We start from the raw sequence: 18,072 nt of genomic DNA, 5'->3' as shown, positions 1-18,072 counted from the left end.
AGCTCTGGTCTGGGCTCTGTGATCCTGGTTACAGCTCAGCTCTGTCACTTATTGGCTTTACGAGGAGGGGCAAGTCAACCTAGGCCTCAGGATTTCTCATAATAATATCAAGAAGGCAATATTATCTACTACATTAGATTGGTAGGACTAAGTGAGGGAGTATGTATTAAAACCATTTTATCCTGTCTGACCCATAGTAATAGATCAGTGAATGTTGAAGATTATTACTGTTGCTGATCGTCACTGATCAACTGCCAGCACTATTATCGGTGGTGATGAGCACATTAGAACATTCAGTTGCGCTGTGTGCCTTGAGAGTGCAGCAGAACCACTTTACATTAACCTAGGACTCTCCAGGCCTGCCTTTGGACTTGTTTTTACTACATGTTCTGATAAAAATGGGTGTGTTTTCTTACCCATTCTGATCAGTGAAGCTTAACAAAGTTTTACAACTAATTATTTTTGCTGAGGGCTCCAGGCCATTACGAATTATTTTATCAATAACCCTTGTATCTAATGTATACTTCGTATAGAAACTACAAATCTCAAACTTGTGATACATTTTTCTAAAATTCTTTTAGAAAGCATTTTGTGTAGCTTGTGGAACCGTATCTGCATTAATTAGAATTTTCCAACTTCCTCAGTTCATTGCTGTAACTCATTCTCATGTTGGAAGAGTGAACATTGCATCCAAATGTTCTTTTTTACTTTTCATTTCAGTAAAAATGAATAAAATCTTTGATAAAATCGTTATTGATAAGGAAGAAAACAAAATAGTTTTTATCTGTGATAAAATCATTATTGATAAGGAAGAAAACGAAATAGTTTTTCACTTGGTGACATTCATTCTAAATAATCACCTGTGTGCTTCAGAAATTTAAAAATCTGAACTCAAGTGCCTTAAAAATATCTCTGGTACAAAGTTATCTAGGACATTACATGCTAGCTAAAAAGTGGATAAAATACTGTGTTTAAAATATTGTATGATACATTTTGTATTACATATATCTAACGGGAAAGTTAGAATTTGTATAACTCGCTCCAGTAATAATACTGCAGGGGGTGCTGTCCAGCACTGCCCATCCCAGGCATCCCTCTTCCACTCTAAAACCCTCCAGGGGTCTCTTGCCACCTTTTACATGAGGCCTATCTCTTCATCAACATAATTTTCAAACATTTACGAACTGTTTCTTGTGCAAGGCGTGACTTACAACCTAACAGGACAAGAGAGTACAAAACATAACCTAATAATATACAGAAGTGCAATTCTTTCTCTGGGGCTATGGTCAATTTTAGGAAAATGCTACTATTGGTACTCAGAAATATGACACAGAATGTCTTCTTGAACTATAAGAGCAGACAATTGAAATTTGATTTTACATTTTGGTGTTTTTTCTAAATTCAGAGTGTTTCTGTTGTTTTCATGGATTCTTGGGTTGTGAGAGCTAAGAGGGATCTTAGGGATAGCGTTCGGAGGGCTTCATTTTACAAGGCCACGTGCTCAAGGCTGCACAGCTCATCGAAGCAGATGCTTCTGTTTGCCGGGCCTCCCGCTTTCCAGCACGTCACTCTGCGGTGCTACCCTACAGTTTTACCTCCCTTTCCCTTTCTGACTCCGTCTCTGGTTTTTGGTCTCCTACATTATTTTTTTAACTAGTGGCCCAGTGCACAAAATTCATGCACATTAAAAAGGAATTAATTAGAGGAAATATTGTAATATTGCTATTTGCCCTTTCTCTATAATACAAGTGTCAGAGATGAAAGAGAATTAGTAAAATGGATATGAAAATCTCCCTCCTGTAAGAGTCTGGGCGCGCCACAGGACCCAGAGTCAAGTCCCTGCACATCTGTGCATGCTGAGAAATCACTTGAGACTCAGACCCGACTGGCCCCAACCCCACTGGGCAAGACCCAGACCCGGCTGGCCACACACCCATCAAGCCCCTCCCCCTGCAGCATCACATCAGTGCTGGGCAGGGACACATGCAGGCAGCATCACATCTCCGGCCGGGAACACACACAGGCAGTGTCACATCACCGGCTGGGGATGCAGGCAGACAGCTTCATGTCAGCACTGGGTGGGGACGCACGCAGGCAATGCCACGTCCCAGGCCAGGGACACACACAGGCAGTGTCACATCACCGGCTGGGAACGCAGGCCGGCAGCTTCACGTTAGCACTGGGCAGGCCTCTGTGCGCCTCCATCAGGGGCCACCCCCAGGCCTGGCTGTGCGGAGGCCCTCCTGGTGATAGCAGTCCCCGCCCACCTGCCCCTGCTGTGCATGCCACTTGCTGAGTGGTTGTGACATGACGGCGTCCCGGATAATTTGCATATTCCTCTATTATTAGTATAGATTATGAATTTATTTGAACAGCTTATTCTTTTTATTGCTTTTATTGGTGACATTGGTTAACAAAATTATACAGGTTTCAGGTGCACAATTCTACAACACATCATCTATATACACGGTATTGTGTGTTCATTATCCCATCAGGCCTTTGCCTCTTTTAGATTCTCCTCTTCACTTTTTTTTTTTTTAAATTACTTTATTGATTAAGGTATCACATATTTGTCATCAACCCCCTTCCCAAAATAATTTCTTTACTCTTGCTATTTCCTATCTATATCTATGCTGCCCAGTACAGTAGCCATTAGTCACATATGGCTATTTAAATTTTAATTAAAATTAATTAAAATGAAAGTTCTCTTTTTTAGTATCAGTAGCCCCATTTGCAGTGCTTTATACATGTACTTGTAGCTAGTGGTTCCTTCTTATGATCATAAGAAGTTAGGTAATTTTTGAGGGCAGGGGACCATTTATGTTGCTATTAAGAACATAAAATATGGGCTCCTGATAAATGTTTAGTGTGTGAACGAACTCATACCCATGCCATCGTTTAGTTCCTTGCCAAATGTTGTTTTTTAATTTTATTTGTTTTTTATTGTTGACAGTATTACAGATGTCCCCTGTTACCCCCTCTTTGTCCCTGTCCACCCCACTCCCTCCCCATCCCAGGCCTTCACCGAACTATTGTCTGTGTCCTTGTCGGATGTTCTTGTTTTGAGTTCTTCTTTTCTTTTTGAACCATTTTATGATAGAAGAGAGATCTGCGATTTGGTATTCTCCACTTCCAGTGTATCTAATACGTATCATGCACCACGTAACATGCCGTCAACAGGAATCTTGGAGCTGAAAGGTTACAGAGATCTTTGCCACGTGTTCCTTGTGTGGCCAGTCATTGTGGTAATGTGTCACTGAAGTTCTTACGTGTTGTTTTTTTAATTTAAGTTACAGCGGTGACTCCTTGGTGATCATTCCTTGGCACGAACGCAAACACCGAGATAAAGATTGGTGCGAGGAGGCGGCATGCAGGTAAGAGGGAGCGGCCCAGGGCTTCCTCTCGCGGGGGGGGGGGGGGGGGGGGGGGGGCAGGGGCGGATGGATAGGTGGCCCTGAGAACGGGCTGTGCTGAGTGACCACTTACCTGATGGGGGTCCTTGACTGACAGAGTTTGAGTGAACTTTACAAAAGCCCCCCAAAACTCGACTACTCCGTTAACATTATTTTAATGGGAAAACATTAACTGCTACAAAGGAATCACTCTCACTGTGGTTCTCACACACAGCCCTTTCATTTTGAGGTGTTCACTTTCAGTCTTTGACATACACTGACATTGTCATCGCTGTTATCATGCTATGCATGCACATTTGTTCTGGATTCAGTTTTGTTTTTCATTTTTATAAGCTTTAACCCTGGAAAGCCTCCGAGTGTGGAGGCGTCAGGTACTGCAGAAGGGGGTGGGAGAGGGGTGTGGGGCTGAAGGGCCACGTGAGGTGTGTCTGGACCCCTTTCCCCACTCCTCAGAGTCTGGTAACACTCCGTCGCCTGCTCGCCTTCGTGTTCTCCCGGTGCGCGGGCAGAGCTGTGGTTTGGGACCCAGGCCTCGAGCCAGAGGACTCCAGAGCTAGGCATTGGGCACAGCCGAGGGTGGGGCTGGAAGTGGGGCGCTTAGTGAAACTTTCTGTGCTGAATGTTGAAGCTGTTTAAAAACCCAGAGTCCTCGGCTCCCTTTCCTTGGTATTCTGCTCACCAGAGCAGCTATTTTCAGTTCTTTTAGAAGATTCTTCTGGCATTTCCTCCATATCTCTGAATAACAACTGCACAGCTATTTCTGGACTTGTTAGTTCTGGCTATTATCTGTGGACCTCCTGGGATGGTAATTACGGCTGAGTTTATCTTCACTCCCCGTCCCCTTTCTTCCCTGAGTGTTTCCGTCCCCTCCCCTTTGCAGATCTTTTCCTGTCATTTCAGTGGAGTCTCAGGAGAAGGTGGAGCTCAGTGCCCGGTATTTTTCAGCCACACTTAGTAGGAGTCTTTACTTCCCAGTTGTACTGAGAGTTTGAAGGGGCAGATGCATTGAAAACGGTGGGGGTTGATGCCAGTGGCCGTGGTTGTAGGGAAAGGTGTGCCGATACGTTGCCCACAGTTCTCTCAGCGTGCGATGGGCCCAGCACCTGCCCATTCACCCGTCCTTCCCAGGCCCCGAGCCTGTGCCTTCTGGTCTGCTGACAAGCAGATAAATCGCGTGAAAGTATTTCTTCTCAGACCAGGCATGGCAAGCTAAAGTGGGAGTAAAACTTGCTTCGCTGGAACTCCCAAAACTGTAAACATGAAAAGCCAGGAAAAACTTGACTAAGAAAAGGTGCTTTTGAAGACGATAGAAAGTTTCAGTGGGACAGGCCACCTCCCGTTGGATGCAGCAGAGAAGGGTGCTCACACAGGATGCAGCAGGGGAAGGGTGCTCACACAGGATGCAGCAGGGGAAGGGTGCTCACACAGGATGCAGCAGAGAAGGGTGCTCACACAGGATGCAGCAGGGGAAGGGTGCTCACACAGGATGCAGCAGAGAAGGGTGCTCACACAGGATGATCAGGGGAAGGGTGCTCACACAGGATGCAGCAGGGGAAGGGTGCTCACACAGGATGCAGCAGGGGAAGGGTGCTCACACAGGATGCAGCAGAGAAGGGTGCTCACACAGGATGCAGCAGGGGAAGGGTGCTCACACAGGATGCAGCAGAGAAGGGTGCTCACACAGGATGCAGTAGAGAAGGGTGCTCACACAGGATGCAGCAGGGGAAGGGTGCTCACACAGGATGCAGCAGGGGAAGGGTGCTCACACAGGATGCAGCAGGGGAAGGGTGCTCACACAGGATGATCAGGGGAAGGGTGCTCACACAGGATGCAGCAGGGGAAGGGTGCTCACACAGGATGCATCGGGAAGGGTGCTGCTGTGGAGGCACCAGTGTCATGAGTGGAGGGAAGGCCGGGTGTGGGACGTGGGGGTGGGACACTTGTGCTGTGGGGCAGGGAAGTCTCCTGGAGACTCAGACTCCCCCTCCATGTGCAGGCTGAGATTGGAAGGATGAATAGGCTTTAGATGTGGAGGGGGAGTCTGGTGGGTGGAGGATGCAGGAGGGGTGCTCTGGCAGAGGGAGGAGCTTGTTGGGCATCGGAGGGCAAGGTCCCCTTCAAGGACTGACAGTGAGATGTGTTGTTGAAGAATGCAGAGCCACAGTGAGACGGGCACCGAGATGCAGCTAGAACATTTTACAAGCTATGAAAGCGGGCATGGGGATGGTGTACTCAGGCTTCCGTTTTTAAAAAGCTAGCAGTGTTACCTGAGCATGTCTTGGACTCAGTTTCAATCTTGGGGCATTTGAAGGGCCTGCAGGGCACCTGGGAAGCGTTTGGGGCTTCTCAGGAAGTCTGGGTTAGGGGCACAAGTCTGGCATTTGTGATGTCTGTGCTAATTTGTATTTTATAGTCGGAGGGGAACCCAGAGAGAGTATAGAATGAGAGGAGAGCGGCACGAAGCGTTTGGAAGAACAGCTATTTAATGGTGGAGGGTATTCTAACCCAGAGGAATGAAAAGAGCAGCCGGAAAGGGGAGAGAGATCAGTTGTAAAGCGGAGGGGAGGAGAGAAGCGTGTGAGCGGAAGGAGAAAGTGGGTGGAGTCTATGAAGTGGTGCTAGAGGGAAGGAAGGACTGCAAACTATATATCAGAGGAGCTCCTGGTGCCTGCGGGGATGTGATGTGTGCTGCTGCAGTGGGGCAGCTTTAAGGGGAGGCTGCGGAGGGAGCCAGGTGACGTGTCCATGTGGGGAACATCCCTGGTCACAACGCTAACGGCAGGGTGAGCCCAGGGAAGTACATGGCTACGTTACAAGCGTTAGAGGCTGGCTAAGGCATGTGGCTAGGATGTCCAAACATCTATGGGCTTTGTGTCTGGGCAAATATGACAGTTACTAATCCTTCCAATAAAATAATGCCCACAAATCAAAATTAGGCACCTGCCCGGGCCAGTTGGTGTTCTCTGTGGACTTTACATTATTTAGACTATTCTCGTATAGTATTATTCCCATTTTTATCTCAATAAAGCGAATCTCAGACTACTTTTCACTTATGAAGTTAGACAAGGTTTCACGGCTTTTCATGATGGAATTGTGCTTCATCTTCAGTTCTGACTGCAAGCCCGTCGCCTTATAATAGTAACAATTAGAGCGCCTGTCATGTATTGCCAGCCTGCTGTAGATGGATGGATGTCCCTAATGGAATGCAGCGTTTCCCCGTATGTCTCCCTGAAATATCTTAGTTTCAGCTCATGTTCCTCCTTTTCAGTCCTTAACCATGGAAGGCCAGGCTCATCCTCATAAAAACTTGGAGTGCGTGACCTCGGTGATGCTCTTTCCGTGAACAGTCCTAGCTGTTTCTCTTTCCCTCCTGATGGCGAGGGGTGGAGAGTGATGGCATATTTGCACATGTCAGTGTAGTACTATGTTGTTGACACCTACACAAGATATATTATCAATGTAAATGAGGTATATTTCCTTTTACTTTTATGGAAAACAAGCATTTCTTAATTTCTATTTCCATCCAAATCACCTGGAGGTTTTCCCCCAAAACAGGTGATTTTGATTTGGTAGCCCCACGGCAGGCACCTAGCATGTGCATTTCGTGAAAGCATCCCTGGGTGCCTTTCATTTTGCTGATACTTGTTTGATTGATTTGGGACATAGTGTATTGATTTATTGTCCATTCTGATTTTTTTAAATTGGGGAAACTAGTAGGAAAATAAATTAAGCACCTCCCAAAATGTTCCATTTACCTTGTACGTGTGCACATACATATAGGGAAACACACATGCTTGCGCGCGCGCACACACACACACACACACACACACACATGCATTTCCTGTTTCTGTAACCGAGCCCACCCCAAAATTATAATCTTTCCCAGCATTCCAATCAGTTATTAATTGTCCCTTTTGTGCTTTACAGAATGGTTGTTGAGCCGAGCCTCCAAGACGAAAGTGAATTCTTGTACGCTGCTCAGCCTGAGTTACTGAGGTTCAAGACCACGCAGCTTGTAGTAGAGAAGGTGATGGACTGGTACCAGACCCGAGCAGAGGAGATAGAGCATCATGCCGGACAGGTGAGGGCCGGTGGCAGCTGCCGCTCAGAGATGCCAGCAGCTGCCTTGGGTCCCGAGGGCTCCGTGCGTGCAGTGGCTGCCAACAGTGGTGCCAGGGTCATGTGCATAGTTCGCGAGGGTTGAATGAACATTTCTTATCACTTTTCTTCATTTGTCATTTGTCTAGGAAGTTTTTGTGGCTTTTTTGAAATTATTAAACATATGCAAGAAAAGTTCAAAATCTTTCTTTAAAATGTAAGCTGTGAAATATGGTACATACTGTTTGAGATTTTCCATATATATTTTAGTAGGTTTCCTACCATATTAATTAAAAAGATTGTATGGGCCTAGAAATGCTTGACAGTCCCCTGTCACAGTGCAGTAACACAGTGAATCGTAATGTTGCTTCCCAGAAACCCTGTTGAGGCTCTGTCCTAACGTTTTCCTTAACCAGCCTCAGTTCCCACGTGCCATCCTCCTGACATGCATGGCACTGCCTTAGAGGAAGGGTGTGGAAGAGAGAGGGAGGGGATTCTACACTCGTAGGACATCCAGCTGCTAATCTGGACTCTTCCACCAACCACCTTGTGACTCTGTACCTGCTACCTACCGTTTTCAGTACCTTAGTGTTTTCATGGGCTGGTTCTTATCCCAGAGTCCGTGAGAACAGAGGCGATATTCGGGAGGGCACATTTCGACTTGTGCTGGTTGAGTGAGCTGCTAATGTAAGCAGCAGTTGTCTTCATCTCAGAGGACAGCAGTCAGCGGTCCTGAGCAAGGAGAGCAGATGCACTTAGGAATCTCATCCGGGGTCAGGCCAGTGGGTGACTTTTTTTTCACGTGCAGCCTTGGCGTTGGACCGTCCATCCTACCATCCGTTTTCCGTCTGATGGGAAGGGTGACGTCAGAGCATCTGACTCCTATACTGTGGGAGGGAATGCGTACCTCCTGTGTTTAAATTTCTGTGCACTCTCTCTGGCCTGGCCCTGTGTCTCCATTTGATAGTCTGCAGTTTGTGCTTAATCTGATTCCTGTTTTTATTATTCATAGAATTAAAGATGAATTATTTGCAGGAGCTGATGGGAACATGGGGGATGGCCAAGAATACTTAGGGTTTTCTAAGTTTTTGAAGATGACTGCGGACCATAGTAGAAACTGTTTAGAATCGCAGGCTGTCCTGATGAAGGGAGTCCCTGGAGATGGTCTGGGCTGATTTTCGGGGTGCTGGTAGGTAAACTAAGGCCCACAGACAGGAAAGCGAGCTCAGGGGTTGCAGTGAGGAGCCAGGTCTCTGTGTAATATTTCTCTCAGAGCCCACATGCAAATGAACAAGTGCACAGATCTGAGAGCAAGAGAAAGTAATCTAAAAGGTGGGCTCAGTAGTAAATATTTTGTAAGACTTATTATACTGATGAGAAAATCGTAAACATATCTTATTAGTAGAAAACTCCCCCCAAATTAATATGATGACTTCATGCCAATATGTAAGGTAAATAAAATATGTAAATGCTGGGTCATGACTGCACTGGAAGTGTAGTTGCTGAGAAGTCACCTGGAAGGAGAGGGCGGGAGCTGCGATTCAGGTATCATGTTATTTGAGTTAAATACCACAGATTGCCGTCTGGGATGTGAACAGCTCATGGTAAACTTTCTAACAAAACAGTGTAATATCCTCACTTGATTATATAGTAGCTGCATTCCAGGACATTCTGTGTACTTTAACCCATACAAAGAAGGCTTGTGTAAATATTAAATGAAGTTGGTGTCTGATCCTTGTAAGTAGGTTTTGCAGAACACCTGAAAGGTAGGCAGGACTCAGGACAAGGTGGTTGCGTGGGCTGCCCTGCACGTTGTGGGGCGTCTGGCCTTCCTGGCTCCCACCCACTAATTCTTGTGACAGACAGAAACGCCCCCTCAGAGTTTCCGGTGCCTCTGGTGGACCCTTCTGCTTCCATTGGGAACACATCTGGAAATGACCCGTTCATACTGGTCAGGCTAAGCAAAGGCCTTTTAGTTTGCCAATACAGGAGAACCCACTCGGTAGTACCTGGTGGAGAAGCTCTCAGGTGAGCCAGAGAGGCACATGTCTGTACAAGTGAATGTGGAGCTCGTATGTAGACAACTTTTAAGGGCCCAGGGGTGCCACCTGGTTCCAGGAGGTGCCTGGCGTTTACGTCTGTCTGTGTAACAAGGAAAAGGATTCCCTGTGGACCAGTTCCCTCTGAGCACTTGGTGGTTTCTTAGCTGAACCAGTAGAGCTTTCTGAGGATAAGGACAAAGGCGGTGTGAGTGCATTGATGTATTTAAATAACTGATTTCTCGGGAGCTCTGTTATTTGAGCTGGGAATGAGAATTCAAAAACTTCTCATGTCTAAAAAGTGCTGGGCAGCCGCCTTGTGCATTTCAAAAGACCAGTAATGGCTCCTCAGTTTGTAGTTTTAAATATTTCGTAACCCAAATTTCAGTCATTATTCAGGATTTTTTAAAAATAGCAGTAATACAAAGAGAAAAAGGGCCATGCTGAAAAGTGGAATAAGTTATCGTTTATACACTCATCTATGTGCTTATTTATTTGTTTATTTTATTAGTACTTTATTTTTTTAGAGAAGTTTTTAGGTTTATAGAAGAATTGAGTAGAAGGGACAGAGTTCCCATGTACCCCTTCAGACCCCCCCACCAATCATTAAATCCCACGTCTGTTACCATTGATGAACCAAGATGTCCTTTAGTAGGTGAAGGGGAAGTGGACATCAGTGGGCCACACAGTGGACTAGTCCTCAGTACTGAAAAGACAGCAGCGATCAATCAAGAGCGGGCATGGAGGAGCCGTAAACGCACGGAGTGATTTATTTAGCTGCCTTCGAGTCTTTCATCTCTTCCATTTATTTAAAAACTCTTCTAATCGAGGTGTTGTTCTTGAGCTTCATTTCATGTGTTGGTGTTTCATGTGGCTTATGCTACAATCAAAGTGATATCTAGCATAGTTTTATCTTTTTCGTTTTTAAACTTTAATTGATATGGGACTTCTTTTTCCTCAGTGCCTACAAATACCTTTAGCAAAATATTTTTGTTGGCTCAGAATAATGTATCTCGTGGTAAAATTTCTCCAGGGAGGGCTTGGGTTTTGTGGTATAATTCTTTGAGTGGCATGAGAGCCTACTTTCATATGAGGTGTCATTTATTTGATTCTAAAACACTTTTACTGCAGTAAGTATTGGGAAAGCAACAGATTCGAGGTTGATATGAAAAAGATGAATCCAGATCACAGGATGGGTGAGTGTATTACACATCGCTAATGTGCTTCTGAGTCATGTTTTATGCATCAAGTTTTCTTGCTTGCTGAAAACGCACCTGAGATAGTGTTTTTAATTGCTATACAGGTAGATGGGTCCTTTCAGACAGGACTTGAGTTTTTATTGTTAGACATCAGGTGGAACATGATCTGTCAAAGCATTACCGGGTCACTCCCATTGTGCCTCAAGCCTCCCTACTATGGTTCCCCCTCTTGTTTATTCCACTCTTCCCAACTGAACATGCATTTCTTCTTTCTTTCGCTTCATCTCCACCTGTCGATCCTGGGTCTCTGAGGGCTGTGGGTGGATCTGTCACATGGCTGCTCCCTCTCCCCTTCTCTCCTCACCCCCCACCACCTCCTGCTTCCTTCTCAGCAGTGAACTGCTTGGTGAATCATTGGGAAACTGGGGAGCTCGCTTCCATTTATTCCTACTCTTTCCAGCCTTTCCCTAAGAAGTGGTCTCTTCCTGCCTTCCAGCTGCTTTCTTTCCCTGTGCTCCGGACCCCACACTCCCACCTGCTCAGCCATCTAGGCTCTCTTCTGTATCTTCACCCGTCCTCACCCTTCTCTTCTCCCCTCACCCCTTGGACATAAAGTTCAACTCAGTACTATTTTATGCAGAAACATCGAGCCCTATTCCCCCTGGCTCAGCATTAGCTGACTTCTTTCCGTCACAGCCCAGGTAGTCGCTGCTCTCTGGAGTCACTTGCTCAGTGTCTGGCGACTCTTCGTTTCCTGGAGTCCGGCTGCTCCCGCCCCTCAACTGAAGCTGCATCATTCCAGCTCCTGTGGGCCTCTCAGTGCCTGGCCTTCCACCTCCTGTTTCCTCCCTCCTGCAGTCTCTCCTGCCCAGGCTCCTGGGATCCCGTGTTCCTTCTCGTCTTGTCTTGTCTTTGTCTTAGCCATTCCTTTCAGTCTCCTCCACGTGGCTCAGGTTCTTTGGCTTGTCCCTTAACGATTGCTGTCCCCAGGTGCTGCGCTTGAATACTCGTAGCTGCAGGTCTCCCAGTTCCAGTCCTGTTCACCCCCAGTTCATCATTCCATAAGTACTTCCTCAGGATTCTCTCCCAAGTGTAAGTCTATGACACGCTGCAGTCGGAAATCCGTTGGTAGAATTGCATTCCAGGAAACTGCAAATCCTTAGCTCTGCAAACAGGATTCTTCCTCACCTGGCCCCCCCTGTCTCCAGCCACGTTTCTCCCGCTTCACTTCACACCCCTCTCCAGTCGTAGGGAACTAAGTGCGCTTTTATCAAACAGAGTGCGCGTCTCGCCCTTCCCGCTGCTCTCTTGCCCTTCTCCCTTCTTCACCTGCTGACACCACGGACCCTCTAAAGCTCTGGGAGACCTGGTCACACTCTCGGGCTGGGCTCCGGGCCCTCTTTTTTGAGATCATACTCGCCCACATACCTCCCTCCCTCCACTTCAGTCATTGTTTAATGGTTGTGTTTCCTGTGAGATGGAGAGATCCTTGAAGGAGAGACCTCTGTCATTCAGCTGTATATTCCTAGCACATACAGTGGTGCTTAGCTCATAGTGGGTCCTCACTAAATACCTGTTAGTCTGCGAGTGGGAGTAAGGAAGGAGTAGCAAGAGGCACTATAGGTGTAGGCCACCTTAGAAATTTGCCATCAATCAAAATCTGTCATTTTGTAAATCTTGTCAAATGATAGGAGTCAAATTGTTGTCTGCTGAGCATCTGTAGGCAAATCATTCTTCATTTTGTCTAGGAGGCGTCTGCATATTTGAATTAAGGCAGAGGAAATACTGATTGAATGCCTTCCATATGAGAAGCACTGGGAAAGGCTGGGGACTGAAGAGGAATATGAAAGCAAAACAGTATTTTTAGAGCAGAATGTTTTGGTGAAAATAAGATTAATTTGGTATTATCATTAACTAGCTGTTTTTCCCCTGCCTGTTACTGTTGTCAGAATTAAATATATGTAAAGCTACCTGTAAACTAGAATGGTCTGTGGATTTAAGGTGGTCGCCTTTCTCTTACCATCTTTACCTTCAGAGTTTCTTGCTGACTGTATGATTCTTTTGAAACTGTATGATTGTGATATATTTGATAAATAACTTTAAAGTTTTGTACTAAAAATGTATAATATTGTTGATGTGATTTTATGGAAATTGGTTACAAGAATTAGCTTCTATGCAGAAGGCTGTTACCAGGTACTTGCGGACGTATGGCAAAGCCGTGACGCTCAGACTTACTGCTGCCTTCCCGTTGTAGGTTGACTGTGCATTGTCCCTTGTTCGACTGGGGATGGAGCGGAACATCCCTGGCCTGCTGGCCCTGTGTGATGATTTGGTGACTCTGGAAGCACTGGTCTACGAAGCCGGCTGTGACTTAACCCTGACCTTGAAGGAGCTCCAGCAGATGGAAGACATTGAAAAGCTGCGGTTACTGATGAATAGTGTAGGTGTAATTTTAACTTTCGTTTTAGGTATTCCTTGTATACTTTGATTAATGTGTGTCTCAGAGCCAAAGAGGAAATGTCCTCCAAACCTGGGAACGTAGTAAATTAAGGAAGGATTCTTGACTTTCTAAGACTGCATTCAGTTTGATGGGTAAGTTACTGAAGGCCTCCAACACTGTTCTGGTTGTTGTGTATCCTGCCAGCCCTCGATTCCTACGCATCTATATGTAACCATCCCGCCCCACCCCCTTCCAGCAAGGCGTATTTCTAAACTAGCTCTCGTTCTAGTACAGGATTCATGTTTCTAACCCTCCACTGTGTTAAAAGTCACGGCTACATATTTCAAGATCTGAAAAAAAAGTTACTGGAGGTCAGAGGGCTGGGTGTGTGTGCGAAGGAAACATCTTGACTTCAGGGTTAATATGTTTAGAAGAATTTGCCTGTTTCCTTAGATTTTTTGGGGGGGTCATCCCGGGAGAAAATACATTCCGGAAGTTAGGAATTGGTTTCTGCTAAGCCCGCCGAGCAGAGAGGTACCTGTGACTCAGGAATGATGGGCTGAGGAGTGCTCGCTGCTTTTCCCGTCTTTGCTCCTGGGCGGCCTGGTGTGAATGGGCCGGGCCAGCGCCGTCCCAGCGCCCGAGCGCTTCCCTTTCTCCCTGACTCTTCCTTCCTCTCCCGTGCTTTCTGCCATCTTCCTTTCTCCTCTCAGCCCTCTCTCTCGCCATCTTTCTCCCTCTTATCAATCCCCCTTTGGCCTTTCCCGCTACCCCTACCTTCCCTTTTCCTAATGATCTCTTTTCTGACTGTCCAGCCAGTGCCATTGATGTGTGATATATGTAAGATTTAGGGGTATCTCCCGAGGTAGCTAAGAGGGGGGATTGAGTAATCAGGGTAGCAGTGAGTAAAATGATGGTGCCGTTGGGAGTTTGTGAAGGCGGATGTAAAGAGGCAAAACAAAACAAAGGAGGAGGAAAGGGCGGGAGGGAATCCGGATTCCATGGATGAGCCTGCTCTCCAGCGGCTCTTTCTAGAGCTCTGTGCACCTGTCTCTGGCTCTCGCTTCTTTGTTTCACACTTTCCGTTGGTCTGTGGTGTCTCTGACTATTATACCTGCCCCCCACACACATACACACTTGTGGGGTAGAACCTGTCTTCGCTCTGGGAACCTCCTGACTCAGTGCTGGCCTGCGGAGGCCGGCGGGGGGCGGGGGGCAGGGGGGAGAGAGAGCGCGGAGAGGGGTGGGACCCAGAGGGCACTGGTGCCCAGGGGACAGGCTGCAGGCTGGAGCTGCTCTTAGCTCCACAACCCCAGGAAGAGGGGGTTCTCCTACCTCCCAGTCCGCAGGGCGAACCGGGGTGTCCGTTTTAGGATGAGCTGGGCTTCTCCTGTTGACTCAGTGTGATGATCGGGGCGTTCTGGAGCGTCAGTCTGGAAAAGCAGGTGTTTAATGGAATTCAGTGCGGGCTTATTTTTAACCGCATCTCCAGTGTTCCGAGGACAAGTACGTGACAGGCGCCTACCAGTGGATGGTCCCGTTCCTCCACCGCTGCGAGAAGCAGGCCCCGGGCGCGGCGCAGGCGCTGCTGAGGGAGTACTTGGTGACGGCGGCTGCGGGGGACCTGAGGCTTCCCCTGAAGATATTCCAGCACTCCAAACCAGACGTAAGTAGCAGCTCTGACACCTGGGACGTCTCTGCACGCTTCCTCTGCAGAGCTCGGTTTGTTTATTAAATCTTAATACTGGGCTTTGCAAGTAATTTCCCTTTCACAGAACAGGAAATGGTCGTCATTTAATTCTTTAAACATGTTTCAATAGTTTGGACCAAAATCGTTTTGGAGTTCCATAAAAGTACATTTATTTTAACTGACTGACTCCAGAGTTTATTGACGGTTATGTTTTGGAAACTGGCAACACCAAAAAGCCTGACAGTTGACAGGTATTGAACTCTGACTGTCGGCAGGCACGTTGAGAGTGTGAACTCATTTAACCCTCTCAGCGATCCTGAGAGGCAGCTGTTTTATTATGTTCTGTTGCGGGAGAAGAAAATCGGGGGATGGAGGCTGTGCAATTGCCCGGGCCCCATAGTAAGGAGTGGGACCTGGGTTCAGACATTCTAATCTCACAGTCACCTTCTTAACCACGTCTTCCTGCCCTTGAGGGCCTTCAAGTATTTAGGGAACTCTCTGGGGTCTCATAAGGAGATCTTGTCATTATTCTTAGTAACTTCGTTGAAGATTTGGGTGGTAAGCCATTTGGTTTAGGGCAGCATATTCCTCCACAGCAAACAGTCTCTGAATTTAGCCACAGATCAGATGTGCTGGGTCAGAAGGCAGGGCCCCCTTTCCAGGGAGGGACTCAGGCGGTGGCCCTGTCACGTGGGGCACAGATTTTGTAGTGAGAGTCAAGCATTAGATAGGGATTCAAGCAGAAGTCCTTTCAGGCCCCTGCCACCTCCATGGTAAGGGGGGCACTTCCTTGTGCTGGCCTTCGTTACAACCTGAAGTCCTGCGGGGCATGTGGTCATAACCCGTAGAGTTGAGATGAAAAGGAAAGCATTGCTTATTAACGAGCACGTTCTTTGGTTTCTGGAAGCTCGTCTCTCAGAAACGTGTCTGTTCCTTGGCTGTGTAAAAGGTCCCATCTCCTCATACGCAGCTACTACTTAGTATTCGGATTTTAAACCCGGGGAGCTTCGCTGGGAGCCGGGTGGGCTGCTGACGCCCGCGAAACACTGTGAGAGCAGGATGGATCGCATATGAATGTTTTATGAGGAAGAAAGAATGACTCTAAATTCTTGTCAGTAATCTTGCTTGTGATACTTCTTCCTCACAGAATCTTATAAATCCTTTGTATATAGTCAGTTTTTTGTTGTTTTACTTGGCAATTTAGCATGTGCTTTTGAATAAAACATAGAGCCCTTTGAAATATGTAAACAGCGCAGGAGAGAACAATGGTGCTGCTAAGCTTTCCTCTCCCGCCCCAGCTTCTCTCGCTCCAGCGTTATCTTTCTGCCACACACACTGGACCAGGTGGCCATCTATGGAGAGCCCTCAGTGGCTGCCATGGCCTGCAGGGTAAACATTCGTCTCTCTCGGGTGGCCTGGAAGGTTCTCTGTGGTCTGCTCTGGTCTGCCTCCTCAGCCTCACTGCCCTCCATGGGTGCCCTAGGCCACTGGCTTCGAACTTCTCCCCTCGCCACCCTGCCGCATTCTGTCAGGCCTCTCTGTGTTCTCATGGGCTCCTCCTTCTGTTTGGTATAGCCAGCCCCCTTTCCTGCCCCTAAACAATACCTGCCCCCCTTCCGGGCCCTGCTCTCTCATGCCCCCTCTCCGGTGAACCCTCTGGGCCTCACCTGTGGAACGCAGGTCTTGCTCCTGCCTTTGTAATAGCTTGTCCCATGCTGTCGTGCAATGATGTGTTCACACGCCTGTCTCTCCCTCCCTTTGTTTCCTATGTTCGTTCTCTGTGTCTTACGTGTTTATTACAAGGGGCTAACATGGTGCCTTGTAGAGAGCAAACGCTGGGTAAATGTTGGCAGGGCAGATGAATGAATGATGCGTGCATGAAATCGGGTTTTATTTTGCTGCTTGAGTGACTTGATTACATTGCTTTTATTATACTTGATTGTTTACAAAAAGAGCGTATCTGGGATCTGCCGTGAATCATGCAGAGTAGTTTTAGTAATGTGGCAGGAACAATGATTTTGGTACTCGACAGTTTAGGCTAAGTTATGCTGAATTAACAAATGAGCTCAAAATCTCAGTAGCTTACAACAGCAAGCATTCATTTCTCACAGGTGCCCTGTAGGCTGCTGGTGGGCGTCTGCTGTGTCCCAGGTCTTGCTCATTCTAGGACTTGGGCTGAAAGAGCAGCCCCCTCCTCTAGCTTGTGGCACAAGAAAAAGGGCAAAGTAGAACCACCCAGTGGCTCTTCAGGTTTTAGCTCAGCGTGGTTCCGGTTGCCTCCTGTCACAGGTCACAGGCCAGAGGGGGCACATGGCCGAGCCTGCTGTTAATGGAACAGGGAAGAAGAATCCTCTCTTCGGGAGTCGGGAGTGTGTAATCGGGAACAAGAATACAAGCACGTTTGTCATCTTTACATTCTCACGTGCCTCAGACTTTTCTTCTCTTTTACAGCTTCCTAAATCACTCATCTCTGGTTGTAAGCCTTTCTCTTTGCTTGATCTGCCTTTGGAAAGTGAAGCTGCATAGAGAAGATTTAGGAATAAAATATTCTTCCTTCTCATACTGCTCTGTGTCTTCTATACTAGTATACTTTGAATGCACTGGTGCATCAGGCTATGTGCATTTAAAATATTTTAATTTTCTAATTTATTATATACCATCCCAGGTATATAATAGAATTTGAGGAATAGGAGTTCTGTAATACGCATTTGGCAATTTATCCAGTGATTCTGATGGAATGCTAGGGTTAGGAACAGCTGCTTTAATTGGGAATTCACTGTATATGATAGTTTCTTAGGTGCAAGATTTTAGTTCTTTCTGATTAAATAATTCAATGGGCAATTTTAGTTTTAAAATTACTTCCTCTAATTAATGCTTATCTCTATATATAAAAGGCTAATATGCAAAGAGTCCCATTGGGAGTTCGACGAGGAGACTGGGAGTTTGATCACTTGCTATGATGTATGCTGAGGGTGGCGTGGAACGAAAGAAGGCCCCAGCTGGCAGCCAGCAGCTGGGGAGGAAGGCCCCAGGGACCCTCTCTGTGCACGAATTTTGTGCACCAGGCCTCCAGTTGTAGAATATTTAGAAAACCCAGAAAAACATAAAGATGGAAATAAGTTTTTTGGCAATATTATTGACCAGATAATCTGAAATCAGGAAAAGTTAGCTATCTTAATTAACTTTTAATAAT

General features: G+C 46.7%; 1 protein-coding gene across 1 annotated transcript in view; it reads left to right on the top strand.

Moving 5' to 3' along the window:
• NBAS (NBAS subunit of NRZ tethering complex) overlaps positions 1-18,072 on the top strand; it is a 197,573-nt gene that overhangs the window by 68,625 nt on the left and 110,876 nt on the right. Inside the window, exons 22-25 of the mRNA XM_028140372.2 lie at positions 3,291-3,374; positions 7,341-7,494; positions 13,004-13,189; positions 14,682-14,855. Of these exons, the coding sequence (XP_027996173.2) occupies positions 3,291-3,374; positions 7,341-7,494; positions 13,004-13,189; positions 14,682-14,855 (598 nt within the window). The remainder of the gene's footprint in view (positions 1-3,290; positions 3,375-7,340; positions 7,495-13,003; positions 13,190-14,681; positions 14,856-18,072) is intronic.

This window comes from Eptesicus fuscus, chromosome 16, assembly GCF_027574615.1.
Source record: "Eptesicus fuscus isolate TK198812 chromosome 16, DD_ASM_mEF_20220401, whole genome shotgun sequence".
NCBI lineage: Eukaryota > Metazoa > Chordata > Mammalia > Chiroptera > Vespertilionidae > Eptesicus > Eptesicus fuscus.
Note: the sequence above shows the minus strand (reverse complement) of the source record. Positions and strands in the feature narration are given on the sequence as shown.